Genomic DNA, 26,172 nt, shown 5'->3' with positions numbered 1-26,172 from the left:
GAGTGATTGCAAACCACATAATAGCAATTTTACTGACAAATGTCATGATGTTGTTGTGGAATCTCCAAGCTTGAGATAACACTGGAAGTTATTATCTGAAGGATAAGTATGTGAACATGCGTTCGTATATTTAGGGTTGAATACTACCTTTAAAATATCATGTGTACCAATAGACAAAGCAATTTAAAAGAAGATGAAAATATGTGCAAAACTGTCACACTGACCTGATCCATGAGGCTCCGACACCAGGCAGTGAGTGATTTGGGGTCAACAGCATGGCCACAGGACATTTCCACTCTCAGAACAGTTGGATCATCATCTCCTAAAATCGACATTTTTCATTTACAGGCAATCTAACAGTGTTACTCTCTAAATTTAAATAATGCATTTTAAAAGCAAAAATATTCATGGCTTTTTAAATGCTTCCATTCTATGGGACTCATACCTAAATTCAGCATTGTCCGTGTAGAGTTTCAACATTCTCCCTGTGTCTGCGTGGGTTTCACTCGCACAACCCAAAGATGTGCAGGGTAGGTGGATTGGTCATGCTAAATTGCTCTGAATTGGAATTTGAAAAAAAAAAGCCTCATAACCTCCTGGTTCGCCAGTGTCGCAGTTAAGGGGTATCCCAATGACGTGCTGGGAAATCCCTCTAGGACATTCCCATATGAGGGTTTACCTAACAATTGCTCAGAAGTATTAACTTCATTTGGACTGGGCTGTGAACCATCTGACCAAAGTGATTCAAATTGCTAACTTCGGGTAGTTCTGCCAGTTTTGCCCTGATAGTTACTCTGAAAAGGTTGGAGGAAAAAAACACTTCTCCCCCCAGAGTAACTATTCAAAAAACACAACCCCATCCTTGACCCCTTCCCGGATTGGCCCACCCCCCCCACTCTTGGCATAAATTACCTTGGTTGTTGTTCTCTGGTCAGTGGGCTGGAGTAGGCTCCCCCTGAGAGAGTGTGTTCAGGTACGTGGCTGGGCACTCCTCAGTCACCGTGAACTCTGAGGATGGCACATTGACTGGCTGAGAGGCAGAGGAGATGTTGCCCTCATCCGGGGTGCTGTGAGAAGAGTCCACAGAAATGACAGGCAGCTCACCCATCATTGTGAGGTGTGTCTGGCAGTCCCTGCCCACCATTGATCGATGGGAATCCATCAGAGGGACTGGCTGGCACATCCTTCTCCCACACTCACAGTACCACCTGAGGTTATTGCCTGTGTGAGGGCTGGCAGGTTCGAACGCAACGCAGGAAGTCCTCATTTTGTTGCTGCTCCTTGAGAGTCACCACTCTCTCAATGGGTGAGGCTGCGCACTCGGAGAACAAGGTCAACACAGTGCTCCAGCTCGGCTTGGACTCCTCCATGACAGAGACCATGGCACGCAGACCCTGAGGGATCTCTGCAACATCTCCCCGTGCATCCTGCTGGCCATCCAGCATTTGCTGCCTTATTGATGACTCCAGAGGCTCATCATCTGCTTAGACTCAGCATGGTCCTGATCACCAGCACTCCTCCAACTGCCAGAACCCTGGGCACTTCCTGCCACCACCATCTGCTCAAGTGAGCATGATGTGCCCTCACCATTGTGCATTACCAACTGATCCAATGCATTATTGTCTAGCGATGTATCAGTATCTGCGCTGATGATTGGTGCCGCGGGTGCATCTTCCATTATCTCCCAATCTGGCTCATATTTGTCATATCCCACAGAATCCATATCCATGATATGCAGCCTAGTGTATTGGTATCAATGGCATTACAGTGGCTCGGTGATTGGTGCATCACTGAAATCCTTATGAAATGACCCTACATTCTTTTCACTTCCCACCTGTCTTGCTTCAGGCCACTGGGATCTTACCTTCCACAGAGACACTAGCCGCTCTGCGAATTGAGGACCTTCTTCCTCGCTCACATTTGAGCTCAAGGGTCCCAGCTCATGGCTGGTGAGAATCGCCATGTTCGGCACCCCACCACCAGTGGCAGTTGTTATGGCTACTTTTCTCCTGTAAGTGCAGAGCTCCATTCAATATTCAATCTTCCACCTCCACCCTGTTCCCCACCCTCCCTTCAGCCCCGTGAGACATGGATTTTCCCAACCCTTTTGCACACCTGACCTTTTAGAACATAGAACATATAGTGCAGAAGGCCATTCAACTCATCGAGTCTGCACCGACCTACTTAAGCCCTCATTTCCACCCTATCCCCGTAACCCAATAACCCCTCCTAACCTTTTTGGTCACTAATGGCAATTTATCATGGCCAATCCACCTAAACTGCACATCTTTGGGCTGTGGGAGGAAACCGGAGCACCCTGAGGAAACCCACGCAGACATGGGGAGAAGGTGCAGGCTCCACACAGACAGTGACCCAGCGGGGAATCGAAGCTGGGACCCTGGCGCTGTGAAGCCACAGTGCTATCCACTTGTGCTACCGTGCTGCCCTTTTGATGGCCTCAGGACTTCATATCTTCTCTCCAGCTTTAACACACATGAGCAGAGGTGTGTTCAGAGACTCCCTGATCCCCACACAATCAAGTGCATCCAAGTTATGGCACCATTCCTCAGTTCCACACACTGAACATGCCAACTCAGAACTCACTCTTGATAAGTGCAGAAGATCACTGAACCTTTTCCGGCACGGTATCTACCTATGCTAGACCAGGTCATGCTCACTGATCTCAGCTGCAACCGCTGCCCAGGTCTTTTTGGTGAGGTGCGGTGGTCTCCTCCTTCCACCCCTCGGCCTCAGGAAGTCTCTCCTGGCAGTCACCACCTCCACAAGGGCTCATAGGCAATTATCTGCGAATCTGGGAGTGTCTTCCTGCCTGCAATGTCTTTCTGGTGCTCCTGCTGCCATGATGCAGACATCTCTCTGCGTTGGATTGGTTGAGTGACAGGTGACAGAGAGTGGGGATTATGGGTAATTACTCTATTTGGTAGGAGGTGACTCGTGGCGTACCACAGGGACTTGTGTTGAGGGGGCCTCAATTATTCACATTATTCATTTATGAATTGGATGATGGCACAGAAAGTCATATAGCCAAATTTGCTGATGAAACAAAGTTAGGTGGCATTGTAGACAACCTAGATGATAGAATAAAATTACAAGGAGATATTGACATATTAGGTGAATGGGCAAAATTGTGGCAGGTGGAATTTAATGTAAGCAAGTATGAGCTTATCCATTTTGGAACATAGAGCGGGGTACTTTCGAAATGGAAAGAGGTTAGGTACAGTGGACGTCCAAAGAGGCTTGAAGGTACAGGTGCATGGGTCCTTAAAATGCCAGGAACAAGTGCAGGAAATAGTTTAACATTAATGGAATGCTAGCCTTTATATCTAGAGGATTGGAATATAAGGACACAGAGGTCGTGCTGCAGCTATACAAAACCCTGGTTAGACCCCACTTGGAGTACTGTGAGCAGTTTGGGGCACCACACCGTAGGAAGGATATTCTGATCTTCGAGGGGGTGTAACGTAGGTCTCCAAAAATAATACCTGGGCTACAGAGGTTAAGTTACTAGGAGAGATTATTCAAATTGGACCTGTTTTTACTAAAATTTAGGAGGTTAAGGGGTGATCTGATCAAAGTCTCCAAGATATTAACAGGGAAAGACAGGGTAGATAAATGTGGTGATGTGCCGATGGGCTATATCATAGTTGGATGGTGTGCAACCTCCAACCAGCAGATGGCGGTACAGACACACCATGCATCTCTAGAACAAGGTCATGTGACCTGTGACTCGGATATAAAGGGAGACACATCCGACCATCTTCAGAAGACGCTTGAGATGGTAATAAGACGTACTTGTGAATGGTCAGTGCTAGGTGCAAGTTCCAGAGGAGAATTAGCAGACTCCATGATAACATGCTCTGTATCTGATTGCTATCTTACCACACGAGGCTCAATAAAAACTTAGCCAGAATGCCCCCAGTCCTGTCATCTAGATCGTTAATATATAAAGAGAACAGCTGTGGCCCCAACACTGAACTCTGCGGGACACCACTCGTCACCGGTTGCCATTCCGAAAAAGAAGTTAGGTCACAAATCAGCTATGATCTCATTGAATGGCAGGACAGGCTCGAGGGGCTGAATGGCCTATTACTGTTCCTATGTTCCCATGTTCCTATTTTTTTCAAAAGTATTTTTATTCAGGACATTTTCCATTTTACAATATACAATTTTCATAATAAACAAACAACCCACCCCATAGGCCCCTCTTTTGTGCAAGACCCCAACTACCCCCACCCCATTTGCTGATGACTACCAATTCTTGAAGGAGATGAACAGCCTCCACCTGAATAGAACCCCTCCTCCGACCCCCTAATGGCGTATTTGATTCTCTCCAGATGTAGAAACTCTGATAGATCCCCCACCCACGCTGTCACCCTCGGCAGCTCCGGTCTCCATTACCCAAGCAGAATCCTCTCTGGGCTATCAGGGAGGCAAAGGCCAACATGTCAGCCCTTTTTCCCTTCTGCAGCTCCGGTTCATCCAAATATCGCCACTCACAGGCACGTGCCCCCTTTACCCCCAAAATCTCTGACATAGTCTCGAAAAAAGACTCTTAGAACTTCCTTAACTTAGGGCAGAAACAAAACATGTGCGAGTGGTTCACGTGTCCCCTTGAACAATGCTCGCATCCATCCCCCACCTCCGAGAAACCCCCCACCATGCGTGTTTAGTCATGTGTGCTCTGTGCACCACTTTAAACTGTATTGGGCTCATCTTTGCATTGAGGAAGTAGAGTTTATCCTGTGTAGGGCCTCACGCCACACCCCCACCCCTTCAAATGCACAGCCCAACTCTTCCTCCCATTTTCTCTTTATCTCCTCTAGCGAAGCCCCCTCCCACTCCATCAATTGCCAATAAAATCAGAAATCTGCTCTTTCCCTGTCTCATGCAAAGACCATCAGAGAGGGGGATAGCAACTGAAGAAACACAGCTTCTTTGAAACAAAGTCTCTCACCTGTAAATACCCATTTCCCCCCGGAAGCTGAAACTTTTCCACCGGTTCCTCCAGACTCGCAAATGTTTTTTTATTGCAATCTTTCATTTTATACACTGTACAGTAAACAAAGGTGTGTGTATTGGGTACAATATACAAGAAATTTCCCTTGGTATTGACCCCCCTTCCCACCCTCCTCATTTTGTTGTTTTAAGATGTTTTCTTAGGTCTCTCATTATACAGTGGGCAGTTGCCCCCTATTTACATATATTCGGGGCTTTCCCTGTCCCCACTCCCCCCCACCCCCCATCCTATTTTTGGTGTTTCTTTGGGGTTCTGTTCTTTGTAGTCTTGCTGTGGGTGGTGCTGCTGATTGCCAGCCAAGCAGGATTCTCCGGCGGGCGATTAGAGAAGCAAAGACAAGGGCATCGGCACTCTTCCGCATGAATAGTTCTGGCTGGTCCGAGACCCCAAAGACTGCCATCTCGGGCACAGTTCCACCCTCACCCCCAGAACCTTGGACATTGCGTCGAATAAGTCTCTCCCTGGGACAGTTTGAATGGTATGTTGTGTTATGTACTCTGGAATAACACAGGCTGCAACTTGATGCAGCTTTGAGTAAAAGATGCTCCAGACTTTGAAGTAAGTTCAATATGTTTTATTGAACCTTTAACACAGTTCTGAATGAGTTCGACTCTCTGCTAATCTAAACTTAGCAACTCAGCCTTAACTGAACCAGCCTTGCTCTAAGCCACGTGCTGGGGTGTGATGCTGAGGATACACCCTGTCTCACTCTGTAGATGTTGGTCAGTGGAAAGAGACGGGGTGTGAGTGCCTCACCCTTTTATAGTGAGATACCACCCCTGAGTGTCCTCACTGCTCATTGGTCGTGTTCTATTCTATGTGTCCATTAGCTGCCTGTCTGCATATCATTATCTGCATGTTTGCATACCATGACATGATAGTCGCTCCAGCTCTGTTCCTCTCCTTCTCGCGTTCATGGGGAAGACTTCACTCTTGCTCTGGTTGAGCTCGTAGACCGAGAAGGCTTAAAACTCTCCATGATCTCTTTCCTGCTGCTTTACGATCTGAGATGTAGAGGAGCAGGTCATCCGCATAGAGCAAGACTCTGTGCTCTCTGTCTTCTCTTTGGATTCCCTTCCAGCTTCTCGCCATTCTGAGGGTGATCACCAATGGTTCAATTGCCAGGGCGAATAAGAGCGGGGACAGTGGGCATCCCTGCCTTGTGCCTCTGTGCAGCTGTAAATCTTCAGAGCTGGTAGTATTGGTCTGTACGCTCGCCATAGGGGCGTTGTATAGGTGAACAATATCCCTAGCCCAAATGCTCTAGTACCTCAGTGAGATACTACCACTCAACTGTTCAAAACCCTTTTCTGTGTCCAGGGAGATGATCACCTTTGGTGTTCTCTCCACGGAGATCATTATCACTTCAGCAGTCGTCTGATGTTCGCAGTTAGCTGTCAACCCTTGGCAAAGCCTGTCTGGTCCTCTGCAACCACCTCTGGTATGCAGTTGTCCAGCCACTGAGCCAGGATTTTCACATCCACATTGAGCAGCGAAATGGGTCTGTAAGATCTAGATTACATTGGGTTGTTGTCTTTTTTTTGGATATCAGCGATATGGTGGTTTTGGAGGCAGGGTGCCCCTCGCTAGCAAGTCTGCAAACATCTCTTGCAAGTGTGGGGCCAGTGCCATCGCAAGTTCTTTGTAGAAGTCCGCCGGGGCCCCGCCGGATCCGAAACTTTCCCGCCCTGCACGGAGTTGATGCTCTCCATGACCTCTCGGCCAATTGTCCCCAATGTCCAGTCCATCGAGGAACTGTTTCATCCCTGAGTCCCTGTCGGCGGGCTCAGAGGTGTACAGCTCTCAGAAGAAGGCCTCGAACGCTTTGACCATCTTTTTTGGACCGAGGAGTCTGCCTCCGCTATCCTTCACCTGTGCTGTTTCCCTCGTGGCTACCTCCTTTCTCAGCTAGTGAGCCAGGAGGTGGCTAGTCTTGTCTCCGTGTTCATGCCTGGTGAAGTTGGTGCACTACCTTACTGGTGGATGCTCTATGGTCAGGGCCTCGGAGTACTTTCTGTTGACCTCCAGAATGGAGTCGATCAGTTGTTGCCTAGCTGTCCTCTTTTCCCTGTCTCTGAGTGCCTTATATCCGGTAATTTCTCCTCTAATCACAGTCTTCAGTGCCTCCCAGAACATGGAGGGTGAGACTTCCCCATTCTGGTTGTTAGTAATATACTCATCTATGGCCTGTGATATTTTATGGCGGAAGACCTTGTCGGCCAAGAGGGTCATGTCCAAACTCTATGTAGGGCACTGGGCATGGCCCTCCTACAACCTCACATCCACGTAGTGTGGAGCATGGTTGGAGATTATAATTGCAGAGTACTTCACTCTTACTATCTCTGGAATCACCGACATCCCCACTAAAAAGAAGTATAGACCGTGTGTACTTGTGAGAAAAAAGACATTTCTTCTCACCTCGGTGCATGAACCGCCATGGGTCCATGGCTGTCTTTCCATGCCTGACATTTTCCCCTTTCTGGGGTTTGACCTGTCCATCAGTGGGTCATTTACACAGCTAAAGTCCCCCCCATGATCAGGTGCACATCTATGTCAGGAATTTGCACCATTGTCTTCTTTACAACTTCTGTATCATCCCAGTTGGGAGCGTACACGTTCACCAGGACCACCGGTGCCCCGTTTAGGATACCGCTGACCATGACGTGCTATCCCCTTTGGTTCGCAAACGCGGTAAACACTGTCCTCTTATCAGTATGACTACCCCCCCCCCCCCGCTAGTGCTCATCCTGTAACATGAATGGTATGTCTATCCCGCCCATCACTTTCTTCTCCCTCAGGTGTGTGTCATAGAACATAGAAAATACAGCACAGAACAGGCCCTTCGGCCCACGATGTTGTGCCGAACCTTTGTCCTAGATTAATCATAGATTATCATTGAATTTACAGTGCAGAAGAAGGCCATTCGGCCCTTTGAGTCTGCACCGGCTCTTGGAAAGAGCACCCTACCCAAACTCAACACCTCCACCCAACACCAAGGGCAATTTTGGACACTAAAGGCAATTTATCATGGCCAATCCACCTAACCTGCACATCTTTGGACTGTGGGAGGAAACTTTCATACTTTTTAGGTGGATGAAGACTCTGGATCTTTTCACTGGACAGTTAAGTCCCCTGACATTCCAGATGACTATTCTGATGGGGGCTTTTGTCTCCCTCTCGTGTGGGATCAACCATACTTACCTAGTGGATGCGCCCCTGCACCGGACGGGGTTTCCCGTTGTTAGAGGGCTATCCAAAATGGCCACGGTCACCGTATTCACCATGAGGCCAAGCCCCTGCGCTCCGGGGTTTCCCTTCATCCAGGGACCACCCAAAATGGCCGCCAACTGTGTGTATGCCACATGAATGGGCACCTGCACTCAGGGGTTTCCCTTTGTTCAGGGACCCTCCAAAGTGGCTACTTGCGGTGCCATCTTGTTCCACATTTCCAAGAGTGACTTTCTAAAGCCAGTCTAGAGCCTGGTCCTCCCCCTCCCCCCCCCCCCCAACGTGGCTTTGTTGCCCCCCACACCTGCTTCCCCCACACCCCTTGCCCCCCCCCCCCCCCCCTCCTGTACCCTCCCACTTCTGTTTATCCCTCTGCTTTCTCCCCCCTTGGTGTTGTGTCCATCTCCTCTCCCTGGTTGGTGATGCATGCGCATCCCCCCTTCCCTCACTCATACCACCTGCCGCTAGCTTTCCCACTAGTGTGGTGGCCCTCCTCCTGGGTTTGGTCTGCCCCCCTCCTTCGTCGGCTCTGCTAGTGTCCTCTCTATCTCTTCCTCACCCTCTCCTGGTGCTCCACTGTACTCGCCCCTCCTTTCTGCGAACTGGTAGCCCCGTTCATAATGAGGCAGTGGAGTTCCTCGCACAATTGTCCATTGATTCGTCTCTGCCTCATCTGTGCCTTCTTTATCTCTGTCTCCTTGCTGTCTGTCTAGACCGTTCTTTTTGATGAACTCATTCGCTTCTACTAGGGCAATAAAGTAATGTTCCTTGCCTTGGTATGTTACCCAGAGTCTGGCTGGGTACAACATCCCGAATTTAATTTTGTTTTTGTACAGGCTGATTTTGCCTGATTAAATTCTGCCTGCGCTTTGCCAGGTCCGCATTCATGCCCTGGTAGACTCTGATTTTGTGTCCCTCCCAGATGCAAGCCTTTGTCCGTCTGGCCCAGCGAAGGATCCTTTCCCGGCCCTGGTATCTGTGCAGCTTGGCGATGACCGCTCTCGGTTGCTCCCCCGCCTTGGGTTTTGGTTGGACCGACCTGTGGGCCCTGTCGATCTCCGGCGGCTTGGGGAAGCTGTTTCTACCCCCTAGGTTACCCAGAATTTGGGCCACATAGTCGGTCGGATCCCTGCCCTTGATTCCTTCTGGTTGGCCCACTATTCTCATATTCGGCCGCCTCAACTGATTTTCTTTGTCCTCCATTTTTCCTTTCAGGCTCCCGAGGGTCGCCACCAACATCTTAATTTCAGTCTTCAGGGCGAGGATTCGGTCACTCTGGCCCGTCAAGGCTTTCTCCAGATCCTTTATTGTGCTCTCCTTGGTCTCCAATCTCTTTCCCATACTGTCGAGGGCCCTCTGTCACTGCTACCTTGACTGCCGCCTTTATTTCAGCCTTCATAGAATTTACAGGGCAGAAGGAGGCCATTCGGCCCATCAAGTCTACACCGGCCCTTGGAAAGAGCACCCTGCCCAAGCCCACACCTCCCCCTACCCCCCAACCCCACCTAAACCTCTCTACCCCTGCCAGACCTTGTATGACGGGTCCATTCCCGCCAGGAAAGATCTATGGTTCGCACATATTGGAGCCCTTAACAACATCAACTCCAGCTTAAAATGCTGCTTAAACTGGTTGCATATTCTGAGGCAAGCTATTACCATTGACGAGAGTACCTGGCTGGTGACAAAAGAGGAGCCGTCACTATTGCCCTCAAACATGACCCTGTACAGGAAGCCTCCTCCATCTGTCCCCAAACCGACCTTTCCCCCATGACCCAATTCCGAACCTTCTCAATATTCATCGGCCACTAGTAATTCATCGGCTTAGGCCACGCCAGCCCCCCTGACAGTCTGTCACTCTCCAAAAATGCTCTCCGAACCCGAGGTGCCTTGCCCACCCATGAAATCAGCTTATTAATCTTCACACAAAAAGATGTCGGTAAGGGGGATTTCCGGTGATGGCGGGCGGTTGGCAGCCGCGCATTGGAGGGCTCCATTCAGGAAAGGCATTGACGGGGGGTAACGCCCGGTCCTAAGGCAGCAGAGGCAGCAAAAGTCGTGAGGCAGCACAGGGAAGGGAAATGTCGAAGATCAGCAAAGAAACGGCTCTGAAAAAAGCAGCTGAAAGTCCGTCGGGGGGGTGGAAAGGTCACCGCGGGGTCAGTAAAGAAAATGGAGACTGGAGCACCAGGGGAGGCCGCATGGCTTACGGCTGAAGAAATAACTAAGATGATGGCCATGGAATTCGAAAGGCAGTTTACAAAACACATGGAGGCAATGAGGAAGGAGTTGGGGCGGTTTTGAAAGTGCTGGTGGAGGAGGCGATTACCCCGCTGAGGATGGCGGTGGCGAGCACAGTGGCGGAGGTGCGGGAGCAAGGCAAGGCGCTGAAGGAAGTGGAAGAGACATTACTGCAGCACAGTGATCAACTTAACTCGATGGGGAAGGAGATGCGGAAGGTGATAGAGATCAACAAGGATCTGCGAGGCGGCAGAATTTGAGGATTGTGGGGCTGCCCGAAGGAGTGGTGGACCGAGGCTGACTGAGTATTTTGCCACGATATTGGCGAAACTATTGGGGGAGGGGGAGGATCCCTCCCGATATGAACTGGATCGGGCTCATCGGTTGTGGAGGCCTGTACCAAAGGCGAGTGAGCCGCCAAGGGCAGTGACTCTGTGCTTCCATAGGTACAGTGTAAAGGAGAAGGTTCTGTGCTGGGCTAAGCAGAAGCGGGTGGTGCAGTGGGCTGGAGCTGGTATACGGTGGAGCTGGCGAGGAGGCGGGCTGCCTTCAACCGGGTGAAGAGGGCACTGTATATTAGCAAGGTGCAGTGCGGCATTGTATATCCAGCGAAGCTGAGGGTGACCTACAAGTTCAAGGACTTTTATTTTGGGACGGCGGAAGCAGCGGAGGAGTTTGCGAAGGCAGAAGGACTGTGGCAGAATTGAGAAATGGTCATGTACCGATGTAGCCTCATGACTGTATTTTTTCTTTTTTGTTTCACTGCGTGCTGGTGTATGAGCTATAGGAGTCAACGTTGTATATATTTGGACAAGGGAAGAAATAGGACTTTCAGTCGTAATGAGGGTTCTTTGGGATGTGGGTGCGTATGCGGGGTTTGTGTGCTAAAGGGTACTTCTGGGTTTTTCCTAGGGCTGGGCAAGGGGGAAAGGGACCCGGGAGGTGGCCTCCACGCTGGCTAGTTTAAGCCGGCCAGTGAACGGGGGTGAGGTGGGGGGAGGGGCTGCGGCCATCGGAGCCTGGTAGAACAGGGTCCGAGGGGTCTAGCCGGGGTGGAAAATTGGGGGGAAGGAACCGAGTTTGGGGGGAGAAGTTTTACAACAGGAAGTGGAGGGGAGGAGTTGGGGAGGGGGGGGGGTTCAACTATTGGGTGTCATTTACGGTACTCTTTCGGGGGTTGGATGGCATTGAGAGTTGTCGGGGGCGGGGGGGGGGGGACTCTATAGGTTAATGGTGACCATGGGCGAGTCCGGACTCCTTTCTCTTTTTCGCCTTTGTTTTGTTTTTGTTTTTTCCACCGTGGGAGGGTTTGTTTTATTTGATGCATATATTGACAGGTGGGCCGTTGGGTGGAGTGGTGGGAGGATGGGATCGTTGTTGATGTTAAGGGTATTGACTTTGTATTTGTTACCGTTTACTGCTTGTTGGTGGGGTGTAAATTTTGAAGGAAAATGTGAAAATGGAGAATAAAAACAGTTTTTAAAAAAATGTCGGTAAAAAGTTCAGGGAACTCTGGGATACAGGTTGAGCATCCCTTATTCGAAATTCCAAAAATGTCCGAAATCCACACTTTTCTTTCGAACGCAGGCACGATGTCACGAGTGGGAAATCCCACAAGGCTCCCAGGAGATTTCCCAACACGCGCCACACATGCGCAATTCCCAACGCATACCACACCTGCACAGTATATTCCAAAATCCGAAAAATTCCTAAATTCGATACACACTCGGCCCGAAGCATTTCGGATAAAGGAATTTAAAACTGTATAAATAATAATTATGGAAGGACTGTCATTTTCACTGTTTGAACACGCCCTGCCAACGATAACGGAAAGCATCCGACTTCTTAAATTCCCCTTCACCCTTTCTCCAGTCCGGTCAAATTCAGCTCATGCAACAATGCTCAGTCATGAGTGTTATGTTCTGTGTTGTGGCCATGGTAAAGATGCACGCAGAACATCTTTGACTACTAATATAGTTTATTAACAAAATTAACGTGCAGAAGGATAACTAACAGACTATAATACAAACGGTAACAAATAATTGAATTCTCCTGGAGCTACTTCTAATGCGACTGTCCACTAGTACGGCCTACTACCAACTTCCGCTTCTTTGGAGTCACATTGTGGATTAGTATCACCACAATGAGCTACCTATATTCCCAAATATCTAAAACCCGACCTAGCCAGCCGAGATGGCAAATTAAACCTGGTATTTACCGGCGGGACCAGGCGGCGTGGGCGGGCTCCGGGGTCCTGGGGGGGGCGCGGGGCGATCTGACCCCGGGGGTGCCCCCACGGTAGCCTGGCCCGCGATCGGGGCCCACCGATCCGCGGGCGGGCCCGTGCCGTGGGGGCACTCTTTCCCTTCGCCTCCGCAACGGCCTCCACCATGGCAGAGGCGGAAGTGACTCTCCCCACTGCGCATGCGCGGGAAACTGTCAGCGGCCGCTGACGCTCCCGCGCATGCGCCGCATTTCCGCGCCAGCTGGCGGGGCAACAAACGCCATTTCCGCCAGCTGGCGGGGCACCAAACGCCATTTCCACCAGCTGGCGGGGCGGAAATCCCTCCGGCGCCGGCCTAGCCCCTCAATGTTGGGGCTCGGCCCGCAAAGATGCGGAGCATTCCGTTTTGGGCGCCAGTCGGCGGACATCACGCCGTTTGGGGAGAATTTCGCCCCATGTCCCTAAGGACTCACCGGAAACACCTCACTCTTCCTCATGTTGAGTTTGTGACCCGAAAAGGAGCCAAACTCACCGAACACCTCCACAATCTTGTCTACACTGGAAAGAGGATTTTTTGCATACAACAGCAAGTCATCCGCATATAGGTACACTCGCTGCTACATACCCCCCCCACTCTTTACACCCTACCGCTCTGTTGATGACCTCAGTGCAATAGCCAGTGGTTCAATTGCCAATGAAAAAGTAACGGAGAAAGTGGAAACTCCTGCCTTTTTCCCCTATACAGTTGAATGTCCCCCGAACTTAATGCATTGGTCCGAACACTCGTAGTGGGGGTCTTATACAACAATCTTATTCATGAGATAAACCGAGGTCCAAACCCAAACCGCTTCAGCATCTCGATACTCCCATTCTATCCGGTTGAACGCTTGCTCCACGTCCATGGAAATTATGACCTCCGGCTCCGAACCCGATGGGGGCAACATCACCACATTCACCTCAAGTCTCCTTATATTGACCAACAATTGTCAGCCCTTCACAACCCCGTCAGGTCGCCAGCAACTACCTCCAGCAGATATTCCTCAAAGTGAGTTGCCAGCACCTTGGCCAATAAATTTGCATTGCGTTCGATAGAAATATGGGCCAATATGACCCATACTCCTCTGGATCCTTATCATGCTTTAGGATTAGAGAGATAGAAGCCTGAGTCAATGTGGTCCAACAGGATAATGAATCAGCAAACATCCCCAGTATATGTGCCCCAACTCCGTTGCAAATCTTTTATAAAATTCCAGCCCCACTTCTCTCCACATCCCACTTCCTGTACAGACCGGCGCGAATCTTTGGATCCTCGCTGTCTTCAGGGGATGTCCCGGAGGACTGGAGAATTGCCAATGATGTTCCTCTGTTTAAGAAGGGTAGCAAGGATAATCCCGGGAACTACAGGCCGGTGAGCCTTACTTCAGTGGTAGGGAAATTACTGGAGAGAATTCTTCGAGACAGGATCTACTCCCATTTGGAAGCAAATGGACGTATTAGTGAGAGGCAGCACGGTTTTGTGAAGGGGAGGTCGTGTCTCACTAACTTGATAGAGTTTTCCGAGGAGGTCACTAAGATGATTGATGCAGGTAGGGCAGTAGATGTTGTCTATATGGACTTCAGTAAGGCCTTTGACAAGGTCCCTCATGGTAGACTAGTACAAAAGGTGAAGGCACACGGGATCAGGGGTGAGCTGGCAAGGTGGATACAGAACTGGCTAGGCCATAGAAGGCAGAGAGTAGCAATGGAGGGATGCTTTTCTAATTGGAGGGCTGTGACCAGTGGTGTTCCACAGGGATCAGTGCTGGGACCTTTGCTCTTTGTAGTATATATAAATGATTTGGAGGAAAATGTAACTGGTCTGATTAGTAAGTTTGCAGACGACACAAAGGTTGGTGGAATTGCGGATAGCGATGAGGACTGTCGGAGGATACAGCAGGATTTAGATTGCCTGGAGACTTGGGTGGAGAGATGGCAGATGGAGTTTAATCCGGACAAATGTGAGGTAATGCATTTTGGAAGGTCTAATGCAGGTAGGGAATATACAGTGAATGGTAGAACCCTCAAGAGTATTGAAAGTCAAAGAGATCTAGGAGTACAGGTCCACAGGTCATTGAAAGGGGCAACACAGGTGGAGAAGGTAGTCAAGAAGGCATACGGCATGCTTGCCTTCATTGGCCGGGGCATTGAGTATAAGAATTGGCAAGACATGTTGCAGCTGTATAGAACCTTAGTTAGGCCACACTTGGAGTATAGTGTTCAATTCTGGTCGCCACACTACCAGAAGGATGTGGAGGCTTTAGAGAGGGTGCAGAAGAGATTTACCAGAATGTTGCCTGGTATGGAGGGCATTAGCTATGAGGAGCGATTGAATAAACTCGGTTTGTTTTCACTGGAACGAAGGAGGTTGAGGGAGACCTGATAGAGGTATACAAAATTATGAGGGGCATAGACAGAGTGGATAGTCAGAGGCTTTTCCCCAGGGTAGAGGGGTCAATTACTAGGGGGCATAGGTTTAAGGTGAGAGGGGCAAGGTTTAGAGTAGATGTACGAGGCAAGTTTTTTACGCAGAGGGTAGTGGGTGCCTGGAACTCGCTACCGGAGGAGGTAGTGGAAGCAGGGATGATAGGGACATTTAAGGGGCATCTTGACAAATATATGAATAGGATGGGAATAGAGGGATACGGAGCCCGGAAGTGTAGAAGATTGTAGTTTAGTCGGGCAGCATGGTCGGCACGGGCTTGGAGGGCCGAAGGGCCTGTTCCTGTGCTGTACATTTCTTTGTTCTTTGTTCTTTGAATCCCGCCACGCTGCTCCGACGCCAGCCGTCGATTCTCCGGCGACCGGAGAATCAGCGGCAATCGTGCCGGTGCGGTCGCCGCGGCGCCATTGAAAGCGGCCTCCCGACGATTCTCTGCACTCAACGGGCTGAGTGCTCGCTGAGTCCCGCCATCGTCATTTGTGCATGGTCCTACCCGGCGGGACCTCGGACCTCTGGCTGCGTTGGCATCCAGGTGGGGGCGGGGCTCCACGGTTGCCAGGCCCATGATCGGGGGCAACCGATCGGCGGGCAGGCTCATTCAAGGGGGAGGGCCTATGCTCCTCCACGCCGGGCCCCTGTAGGGCTCCGCCATATTGCCAGGCGCAGAGACGGGCATGGCACGCATGCGCAAACCCACGCTGGCCGTGGTGCATGCATGCGCGAACCCGTGCTGGCCGTGGCACGCGCATGCATGAACCCCACCGGCCATGGCGTGCCAGCTATCGGTGCCGGAGCAGCGGATAACACTCCGGCGTTGTTCTATCCCCCCAGGAAGAGATGAATGCCTGGGCCTGGAGGCCCGTTGGTGCCGGTGTGACTCGCTCTGGTTTTGATGCCAGCATCAACACTTGGCCGGGATATCAGAGAATCCCGACCACCGTGTATCATCCCCAGCTCGAAACCATGGTTTTCGCACAGCGGCGCCAACACCGACATCACTTCTATCCTGAAATGCCTCCTCAGCTTGTTCCAGACCTTTACTGTGGGCTGCACCACCGGCCTCTTCACATATTTCCTTGGTACTATTGGCAACGGCGCCGTCACCATAGCCCCCAAGCTGGATCCCCTACAAGATTCTTCCCCCTCTCCTTCCCACCACCGCCTCACCTTCTCCACTTTCGCCGCCCAGTAAAAATGCAGCAGATTCGGCAACGCCAACCCTCCCTTCTGCCTCTGTCTCTATAACAGTGCCCTCCTAATGCTTGGCACCTTCCCTGCCCATATAAAATCTGAGATAATCCTATCCAGTTTTCGAAAGAAGGTACAAAGATTGGAAGTGTTTGGAAAAGAAACTGGAACCTCGGCTAAACGTTCATCTTCACTACTTGGACCCTCCCTGCCAGAGATAAATGCAGCATGTCTCACCTCTTCAGATCCTCCCTGACCTCCTCCACCAGTTTTGTTAGATTCCATTTATGTTACATCGTCCATTCCCTCGCCGCCTGAATCCCCAGGTATCTAAAACTGTCTCTGGCCACCTTAATGGCACCTCCCCAGGCTGGCTCACTGACCCAGCCATTCACTGGGAACACTTCACTTTTCCTTAGGTTAAATCTTGGTGAATTCTAACGGTGTGGCACTCCCAACTGCACTCTTGTGTTTAGTTTGTCTACCTCAGGATCTTTTCTTTGCCTAAGTACCGTGGAGTCGGACTATGACCACGTGTGGCGGCCGCCCGGCTCTGGGCCTCTTCCTCAGCGAGCGATGAGCCCGGTTTATTTCAGGAGGGCGTGAAGAGACCCTCTCTCCCACCAGTTGCCCAAACATCCTTGCCACATAGTGGCATTCGCTCTTTCTATTCCCTCAGGCAGCCCAACGATCCTCAGATATTGTCGTCTGGAGTGATTCTCCAGGGCATCAATCTTCGCCTTCATCATTTTTTGCCCCTCCGCCATCATCATCACCTCTGCCTCCAAGGAGGCAATCCGATTCTCATGATCTGAGACCGTCTGCCCAAATTGGCTCAGTCACTTTTACCAGATCCTCTGTGACCGTCTGCCTTTGCTTTCTAAATTCTGTCGTCAGGAACTCCACCAACTTCTCAGTTGTCCATTGAGTGGGCAACAGCGCCACAGGTCCCTCCACCGTGTTTTCCCCTCCTGTGCCACACGTATCCTCTGAGTCCGAAGAGAGCACTTTAATCATCACACTCCTCATTTGGTAGCCTTTAGACACCCCACACTGGAGGAGGAATCCTAACCCCTCCTCTATCTCACTTTTGTTGCCCATCCCTAATTGTCCTTGAAATGAGTGGCTTTCTTGGCTATTTCAGAGGGCAGTTAAAAGCTTTGTTGGTAAATCTAATTACTGGAAAGCATTAGTTTACATAGTTTAATAAATATTGATCCTCACACTGAGATGCAAATACAATGTATTCATAGAATCATAGAATCCCTACAGTGCAGTAAGAGGCCATTCGGCCCACTGAGTCTGCACTGGCTCATGGAAAGAGCACCTTATCTCACCCCACGCCCCCAGTCTATTCCTGTGATCCAGTAACCCTACCTAACCTTTTGAACACTAAGGGCAATTTAGCACGGCCAATCCACCTAACCCACACACCTTTGGACTGTGGGAGGAAACCGGAGCCCCCAGAGGAAATCCACGCAGACTCGAGGAGAAAGTGCAAACTCCACACAGTCACCCAAGGCTGGAATTGAACCCAGATCCCTGGCGCCGTGCTAACCACTGTGCCATCAGGCCACCCCATATACTTCCGCCGATATAATTCATGGAATTTTCTGAGGCTGAAATAATTTATTCACAGTTACCAAAAACAATGATAAAGTGAAGTCGCCTCCAGGACCAAACTGGAGTCTCTAGAAGTTAACATCTCCTCGCCCTCCTGAATGATTTCTCGACCAATCGCACTTTGAGGACGCAGCACCCAACGGTGAGACGTTTCAGCCTGACAAGCCCCTCTAACAGTGAAATGCCTTTAATTCCTAGCTATCCCCAGACAGACAGTTTCATCCTGGATAAACACCACCCCGTTCCCTACAGCTTCCCCTTCCATATCCACCTGAGACAGATTCTCTTACCTGTGATCTCATCCCTTCTATTCACAAATACCAAAGGAGTGGTTGTGGGATCAAAGCTGCCGCTGCCCTGCTCAAAATCTGACATACTGCACCAGCACAACACGTATCCAACGTTTAGTGAGAAAGACAATCCAACAAGCGCCGGAACTGAGATCCAGCACACCAAAGGAGATACAGCGAATTGAAGTTCCGCATAACGATTTAATATGGGAGGGATGGGGCGGTAGGCGGTGTTTGCCAAGTCACAACAATTCGGGTTTAGTTTCAATTTCATCCCAGTGATAATTTACACGAAAGATTTTCTCGCGATTCGAAATAGATAGCTCTTGTACTTTGGAAAGTGTTTTTGCAGGTTGGTGTATTTTAGTAGTAAGAGCAATGATTTCCAGTGCGATGTTTGAAACGTGGTAAGGTTTAGCCAGTTTAAACATTCTTGTTCGGTTGTTTTCCGAGGCAGGCCTCCCACCATGAACTTGAGACCGTCCAAAACTCGACCAGAATGCTCCCCATTCTAATCCTGTCAAATTCCCCCATGGCCTCGCACATAAAATCGCCTCTTCTCTGCCTTGACTACTCCACAGAGAATATGGAGAGGTCTATTTAATATAATAATCATTATTGTCACAAGTAGGCTTACATTAACATTGCAATGAAGTTACTGTGAAAAGCCCCGAGTCGGGTACACGGAGGGAGAATACAGAGGGCGGGATTCTCTCAACCCACACCGGGCCGGAGAATCACAGGGCCGGGTGCGAATTGCACAACGCTGCCTCGACGCCGGTCCGCCGATTCTCCGGAGAGCGGAGAATCGGCGCCATTGGCGCCGGCGCGGTCGGCACGGTTCTCCGCCCGGGATGGGGTGAGCGGCCGCACAAAAAATCCGAGTCCCGCCGGCGCCGTCCACGTGTGGTCTTACCTGGCAGGACCTCGCTGTGCATCCATCCGGGGGCAGCCTGGTGGGGGGTGGGGGTGGGTCCGACCCGGGGGGGGGGGGCCTCCGCAATGGCGTGGCCCGTGATCGGGGTCTACCAATCGGCGGGCCGGCCTCTTGGGCTGGGGGCCTCTTTTGCTCCGCTTTTCCCCTGTGGCCCTATGCCATGATGCGTCGGGGCCGGAGCGGAGAAGGGAGCCACCGCGCATGCGCGCAACTGCGCCGGTCGAACTGAGCATGCGCGCATTGGCACCGGTCGCAGTGCGCCTGCGCAGATCCGCGACACCCATTTGACACCGGCAGCTGGCGCGCCGTGGGTCGCTCCAGTGCCGTGCTGGCCTACTGAGGGGCTTGGAATCGCTGCTCCTGAGGGCATGTTGACGCTGTTGTGAAACGCGATAGCGTTTATGACGGCATCAACATTTAGCCTCAGGATCAGAGAATCCCACCCAGAAAGTCCAAATGACCTAACAGCATGAATTTCGGGACTTGTGGGAGGAAACCGGAGCACCCGGATGAAACCCACGTAGACACGGGGAGAACGTGCAGACTCTGCACAGACAGCGGCGCAAGCCGGGAATCAAAACAGGGACCCTGGCGCTGTGACACAGTGCTAACTGCTGTGCTACTATGCTGCCCACCTGTTCCCTAGTTGGTCAAATACTAAAATGGTTATAACATTCAATGTTGAGGAACTGTTGGATGCGGGCAACCTGGGTGGGAGGAACTCAAGGAACCTGTATGGGCAACTGTTAGAAGGGGCATGCTGACCACTCGATGGAGGATGGGTTCACTCTGTGAAGGGCCTAACTCTACACCTCGTGTAATATGGGCCCAACTCCTCCTCCCACCTGGCGTTAGCCCCCTCCTCTGACACCAAATCCTCCGACATAATCCATCCATAAATATCGGACATACTCCCCTCCTCCGACCCTGCGAGCAAAATAACCCTCTCCATTAGTGATGTTCATGGCGCCACGGGGAATGTCGGGAAAATCTGTTTTGCAAAGTTGCGAACTTGAAGTTATCTGAATAAATCTGAACCCGGGTGCCCGAACATTTCCTTCAATTCCTCTAGACTGGCAAACTGCCCCTCCAGGAACGAACCGGCCAATGATTGGTGCATATTTACTGGTGCTTGTGTGGGCACAGCAAATAGTTGACAAATATGCCTCCAATGACAACAAAATAGATGGACAGGTGTTAGACACTAAGGGCTTGACTTACAAAATGGTGTCAGGTACTCAATGTCTGGATAATTTCTGGGTCCTGACCCCACGTTGCCACTGCATTACTTACTCAACAGTATTTTGAAACGTCAATGTGCTATTTGGGCTGGATGCCTAATTAGTGGCACCCGCTCCAGGAGGTAGATGCTGCCTGCCAGGTGCCAAAGGCAGATGCAGCCAAGTTGGGGCTTGCTGGAGAGAGCAGGCAGCACCTTGCAAGGCCAGTGAAGAGGTACATACCTCTTCATTCACCTGAGGAAGGTGCAGCGCTCCGAATGAATGAAATGAATGAAAATCGCTTATTGTCACAAGTAGGCTTCAAATGAAGTTACTGTGAAAAGCCCGAGTGATATCGAAACAAACCTGTTGGACTTTAACCTGGTGTTGTAAGACTTCTTACTGTGCTCACCCCAGTCCAACGCCGGCATCTCCACATCACAGAAAACTATGACTCTTCATGCAGTTAGCATTAGACATTTGTGCCCGCATTGCTGAAAACGTACACTTTGCAGCACTTGTCACAAGCCCTGGCAGTTACTATCAAAGATGCCATGACTTTGGACTTCTTCACTTCTGCCTCCTTCCAAGGATCAACTGAGACCTTACTGTCATCTCAAAAATCAGTCCTTACCACTGCATCTCACTGTCGTCCATTCTGTGGAGATGGACAGCATATTTCTTTAGTGTGAGACATGGCCTAGTATTGGGTGTTGCCTCCATCATTGAATTCGCCTCAGTTTTAGTCCATCATGGATTGTACCCATATTCACTTCAAGGTATCCAATGTCTAATTAGTGAAATCAATCAAGATGCAGAGCTTCATATCTAACTAGTCTGTAACCATAACGAGACGGTGGTAGCATAGCACTTTAAGGGGCAGTCCTTCACAGGCCATGGTAGCACAGTGGTTAGCACAGATGCTTCACAACTCCAGGGTCCCAGGTTCGATTCCCGGCTTGGGTCGCTGTTTGTGCGGAGTCTGCATGTTCTCCCTGTGTGTGCGTGGGTTTCCTCCGGGTGTTCTGGTTCCCTCCCACAGTCCAAAGGTGTGCAGGTTAGGTGGATTGCCGATGCTGTCCAAAAAGGGTTAGGTGGGGTTACTGGGTTGTGGGGATAGGGTGGAGGTGTGTCAGAGAATCATAGAATTTACAATGCAGAAGGAGGCCATTCGGCCCATCAAGTCTGCACTGGCCCTTGGAAAGAGCACCCTACTTAAGCCCATACCTCCACCCCATCCCTGTAAGGCAGTAGCCTCACCTAACATTGTTTGGACACTAAGGGCAATTTATCATGGTAAATCCACCTAACCCGCACATCTTTGGACTGTGGGAGGAAACCGGAGCACCCGGAGGAAACCCACGCACACATGAGAGAACGTGCAGATGCCGCACAGACAGTGACCCAAGCCGGAAATCGAGCCTGAGACCCTGGAGCTGTGAAGCAACTGTGCTAACCACTGTGCTGCCATGCTGCTTCTGGCTCAGGTAGGGTGCTCTTTCCAAGGGCAGGTCCAGACTCGATGGGATGAATGGCCTCATTCTGCACTGTAAATTATATGATTCTATGATATGATGACCTGCCCGGAGCCTATAGGGACGGAGCTTGAAAACCTGAGCCTATTGTTTGCCAGGGTGTGGACCCAGGAAGGGGCATAATCAAAGTATGCCTGGTAGTCAAGGGACCAAGTCCTGTGTTGGAGTTGTGTTGATCTGCAAGATAAAGTTCTTCCTTTGTTAATATGTCACCACTGCGATTTAATATTGCCTCATCGTTTTACTTCGGGTTACAACACTGGCGAAGAGAAAAAATCAATCCACTTGAAAGGAAAGTTGACGACCTTTGAAAAGGGGAAAGAGTGGCCTCACGGTGTCCTGCAAAAAGGAAAAACAGCAACCGCAATTGAGTAGCTATGACACTATTTGCGAAAATCGATCCATTTGATCCGGAGGTTGAAAATCTGGACAAATTTGTGGAAAGGGTTCTATACCTTTTTACTGCCAACAAAATCACAGCAGAAGAGTAAGCAAAAGGATATATTACAGTTTGCGGCCCAGAAATTTGCGGATTTCCACCTCCCAAACGGGACACTGAATTTGAGTACCCAATTCATTTTTCCAATTAAGGGGCAATTTAGCGTGGCCAATCCACCTACCCTGCACATCTTTTGGGTTGTGGGAGTGAAACCCACGCCTCACAGGGAGAATGTGTAAACTTCACACGGACAGTGACCCAGAGCCGAGATCGAACCTGGGATCTCAGCGCCGTGAGGCAGCAGGACTAACTACTGCACCACCGTGCTGCCCTGCGGCCCAGAAATATATAACCTTGTGAGAAGCCTAACATCTCCAGAGGCTCCAGACACCAAGTCCTTTGATCAATTAGTGCAACTAGTGAGGGACCCTCTCCGACCCTCCATTCTGATGCAGTGCTATGAATTCCATTCAGCCATTAGGGGTCCTGGAGAAACAGTATCCACGTTTGTAGCCAGGTTTTGGCAGATGTCGGCACACTGTGAATTTGTTCTGTCTCTTAGTGGTATGTTATGTGACCAGTTGGTCTGCGGTATCAATAACTTGAATATTCAACAAAGCTGCTCGGAGAACCTAAAATATCTTTAGACAAAACGGCTGAGTTGGCTCAAACAACTGAAAGTGCTGAGCACTTTGGAACTACAAGGCATGCCAAATGAGGTAAATCAGTTTTGGCGGGAAACGACGGTTGCTCAAAGTACCTACCTCGAAGTGAGGGTGCAGCAGAGCTTGAAAAAATAGAGTGACCAGCAGTCAAATGGTTTAGAGACTTGTTATCGTTGTGGGGGAGGCCGTCCCCAAAACATACACAAATGTAAGGAATTCATTTGTTTCAATTGCAATAAAAAAGACCATATGCAAGCAATGGAGTCAGACAGACTGCACCTAATTCCAAAAAAATGTTGCGGCTCCAGTGAACAAGCTTGAGGAAGATCTGAAAGAGAACTCTGACGTCTATGAGCTAACATGGTACGGTTAAGCAAAACACTCCCCATTGAAATTGTCCTTATTGTTTTGGTTTTTAAAAAAAACCATTTTATTCAGGCATTTATGGTTTAAATTGTCCCTATTGTTAACTGCCGTCCATTAAATATGGCGGCCAATAAAGATGCGGTTGTCACGGTGGTAGGAGAGCAAACATTTAAGTATTTACGGAGGGCTGCTACCCTTGAATCTTAGCACTACATCGGCCACTTTAGCCACCTATACTGGGGAGGCACTGAAGATAGTGGAAATGACATCAACGGCAGTATCATACCAACACCAGTCCGCCCAGCTGCCCTTAATTGCAGCTAAAGCACACAAAGCAAGCCTCATGGGGCGAGATTGGCTTAAGAAAATCAGGCTAAATTGGTTAGAGATATTCAGCATTAAGGACAGAGTTTTCCAGGAAGTACTGTGTAAATACCACAAGGTTTTCAGAGACAGTTGGGGTACATCAAAGGGGTGAAGGCCAAGATCTACATAGAGCCACAGGCAACACCAACATTTTTTGGAGCACGACCAGTGCCTTATGCTCTGCACCAAAAATTGAAATGGAGTTGAAACATCTGTAAGACCTGGGTTTATTATTCCAGTAAAAGGTAAAGTCCCAGATGACCATCGGCTGCTTTCCGCTTTGAAGGAGGGAGCTGACTGGTGGTGATTTAACCTGAGGATCATCACACCTCAGGCGAGGAACAAGGTTGCTAACCTCAGCTGGTACGAGAATTGAACCCACACTGCTGGCCTTGCTCTGCACATAAATCAGCTGTCTAGCCAACTCATCTAAACCAGCCCCAGTGCCGTTCCAGTATAGTTATTCCAGTACAGTGTTTGGAGTTGGCGACACCAATAGTTCCAGTGTTAAAGCCAGACCACACAGTAAGGATTTGTGGCAATTAAAAGATGACTGTGAACAGGACTGCAAAAGTAAATAGATATCTTATTCCTCGGATAGAGGACCTCTACGCCAAATTGGCAGGAGGCCTTAAGTACACTAATTTGGATCTAAGCCATGTGCACCAGTAGCTTGAGTTGGAAGGAAAATCAAGATATTTCATCACCATAAATACACACAAAGGCTTATTCCAATATATGATGCTGTCCTTTAGTATTTCATCTGCCTGTGCTGTATTTCAACGCATGATGAGAGCCTTTTACAGGGAATCCCAAAAGTTGTTGTGTATCTAGATGACGACCTAGTCACGGGAGCAACAACAGAAGAGGCCAGAGCCAATCCGAAAGGCCTGTACTGCACTGTAATGTTCTATGTAATGTAATTAGGAAGAGGTCCTCAGGAGGTTTAAATGCACGTTTCAGGCTAGCGAGGTCACATATTTAGGTCTGAGAGTCAATAAAAAAGGCTCACATCAAGGACAAGATAAAGACAATAAAGTGGATGCCAGAGCCAACGTGTGTCACTGAATTGAACTCCTTTTTAGGGATGGTTAATTATTATATCTGTTTTTTACCCAACTTGTCTACAATTTTGGACCAACTGTTGAAGAATCACCAACGTTGGAAGTGGGAAGATTCCCAGGGAAAGTCTTTTGACCAAGTGATGCAGGCCCTACAATCGTCAGCCTTGTCCACTTTAACAAAGACAAACCCATTATAGTTACATATGATGCATTGCCTTATGGCATAGGAGCGGCACTTTTGCATGACATATAAGATGGCATAAAGAGACCTGTCGCCTTTGCATCCAGAACATCGTTGGCTGGCAAAAGGAAACAGTCACAGATTGATAAAGAAAGTTTGGCAGTCATTCGTGCTGTTAAAAAATTCCATTAAGCATGCTTATGACGACCACTTCACCATTGTCTCAGACCATAAACCATTACTTGGACTTTTCCACGAGGATAGATCAGTTCCACTGATAGCATCGGTAAGAGTGCAGAGATGGGCATTGAAGTTGACTGCGTGTTTTTGTACTTTTCAACACAGACCAGGTGCACAGATCTCAAATGCCGGTGCCTTGAGCTGGCTTCCAGTTCAGCAGATGATATCTGAGCCTCCCACTCCATAGCAGGTCGTCCTGGCTCTGAATTTTCTCAACACTGCCTATTTTGTCTGCCTACATCAAGATATGGATTAACAGGGACCCAATTTTATTGAAGGTAAAAAGGATAGTTCTCATTTTGATAAGTCAGAAAAAATCAGGTCCTACTTTCAGCAAAGGGATGAAATTAGCTGTGAAGTTGGGGTTCTTTTGTGGGCATGCAAAGTGACAGTACCGCCCCAGGGTGACAACCACTTCTCCAAGGGTTGCACAATGTGCATCCTGACCAGACCAAGATGTAAGTGTTGGCTAGGGGCTACATCTGGTGGCCAGGGACCAACAAAGAGAGAGAGAGAGAGTGCAGTCAGACTTTGTGAGCATTGCCAGACGCAGCAAACCCTTCCACCTGGACTGCACCTTTGGGGGTGGCTGGGCCGACCGTAGACGAGGCTCCACATTGATTTTGCTGGCATCGACTTAAGGTGATTTGCAAAAGAAGCATAGGTGATATAAGGGAAGATTTGCACATGGACAGATAAATGTGGAAATGCAGGCATTGCTGTAAGTGATTTCCCGCTCCCCCATGGAATGTGCTTTCAAAGTCCTCGTAGAAGGTCTTTACCCAAGAAAGAATAGAAAGTAACAGGTCCTGATTGATTTTCCTCTATTGAAATCATTGCAAGATGTTATT

The 26,172-nt window shown here is 49.6% G+C and overlaps 2 protein-coding genes across 3 annotated transcripts in view; one reads left to right on the top strand and one right to left on the bottom strand.

Moving 5' to 3' along the window:
* The window catches only part of LOC140389935 (uncharacterized), a 40,346-nt gene extending 21,886 nt beyond the window's left edge, over window positions 1–18,460 (bottom strand). The window contains exons 1-2 of the mRNA XM_072474594.1: window positions 18,309–18,460; window positions 225–322 (exon numbers count right to left, since the gene is read on the bottom strand). Of these exons, the coding sequence (XP_072330695.1) occupies window positions 225–322; window positions 18,309–18,393 (183 nt within the window). The 5' untranslated portion in view covers window positions 18,394–18,460. The remainder of the gene's footprint in view (window positions 1–224; window positions 323–18,308) is intronic.
* A 145-nt stretch (window positions 18,461–18,605) lies between these two features.
* LOC140389934 (E3 ubiquitin-protein ligase DDB_G0292642) overlaps window positions 18,606–26,172 on the top strand; it is a 41,453-nt gene continuing 33,886 nt past the window's right edge. Inside the window, exon 1 of one of the 2 annotated variants that reach the window (XM_072474592.1) lies at window positions 18,606–18,660. The gene's annotated coding sequence lies outside the window, so the exon portion shown is untranslated. Of the gene's footprint in view, window positions 18,661–25,479; window positions 25,600–26,172 lie in introns of those variants that run through there. The other variant, XM_072474593.1, reaches the window with a different exon arrangement.

Source organism: Scyliorhinus torazame, chromosome 14 (genome assembly GCF_047496885.1).
Source record: "Scyliorhinus torazame isolate Kashiwa2021f chromosome 14, sScyTor2.1, whole genome shotgun sequence".
NCBI lineage: Eukaryota > Metazoa > Chordata > Chondrichthyes > Carcharhiniformes > Scyliorhinidae > Scyliorhinus > Scyliorhinus torazame.
The sequence above is the reverse complement of the archived record's forward strand: the minus strand, read 5'-3'. Positions and strand labels throughout refer to the sequence as shown.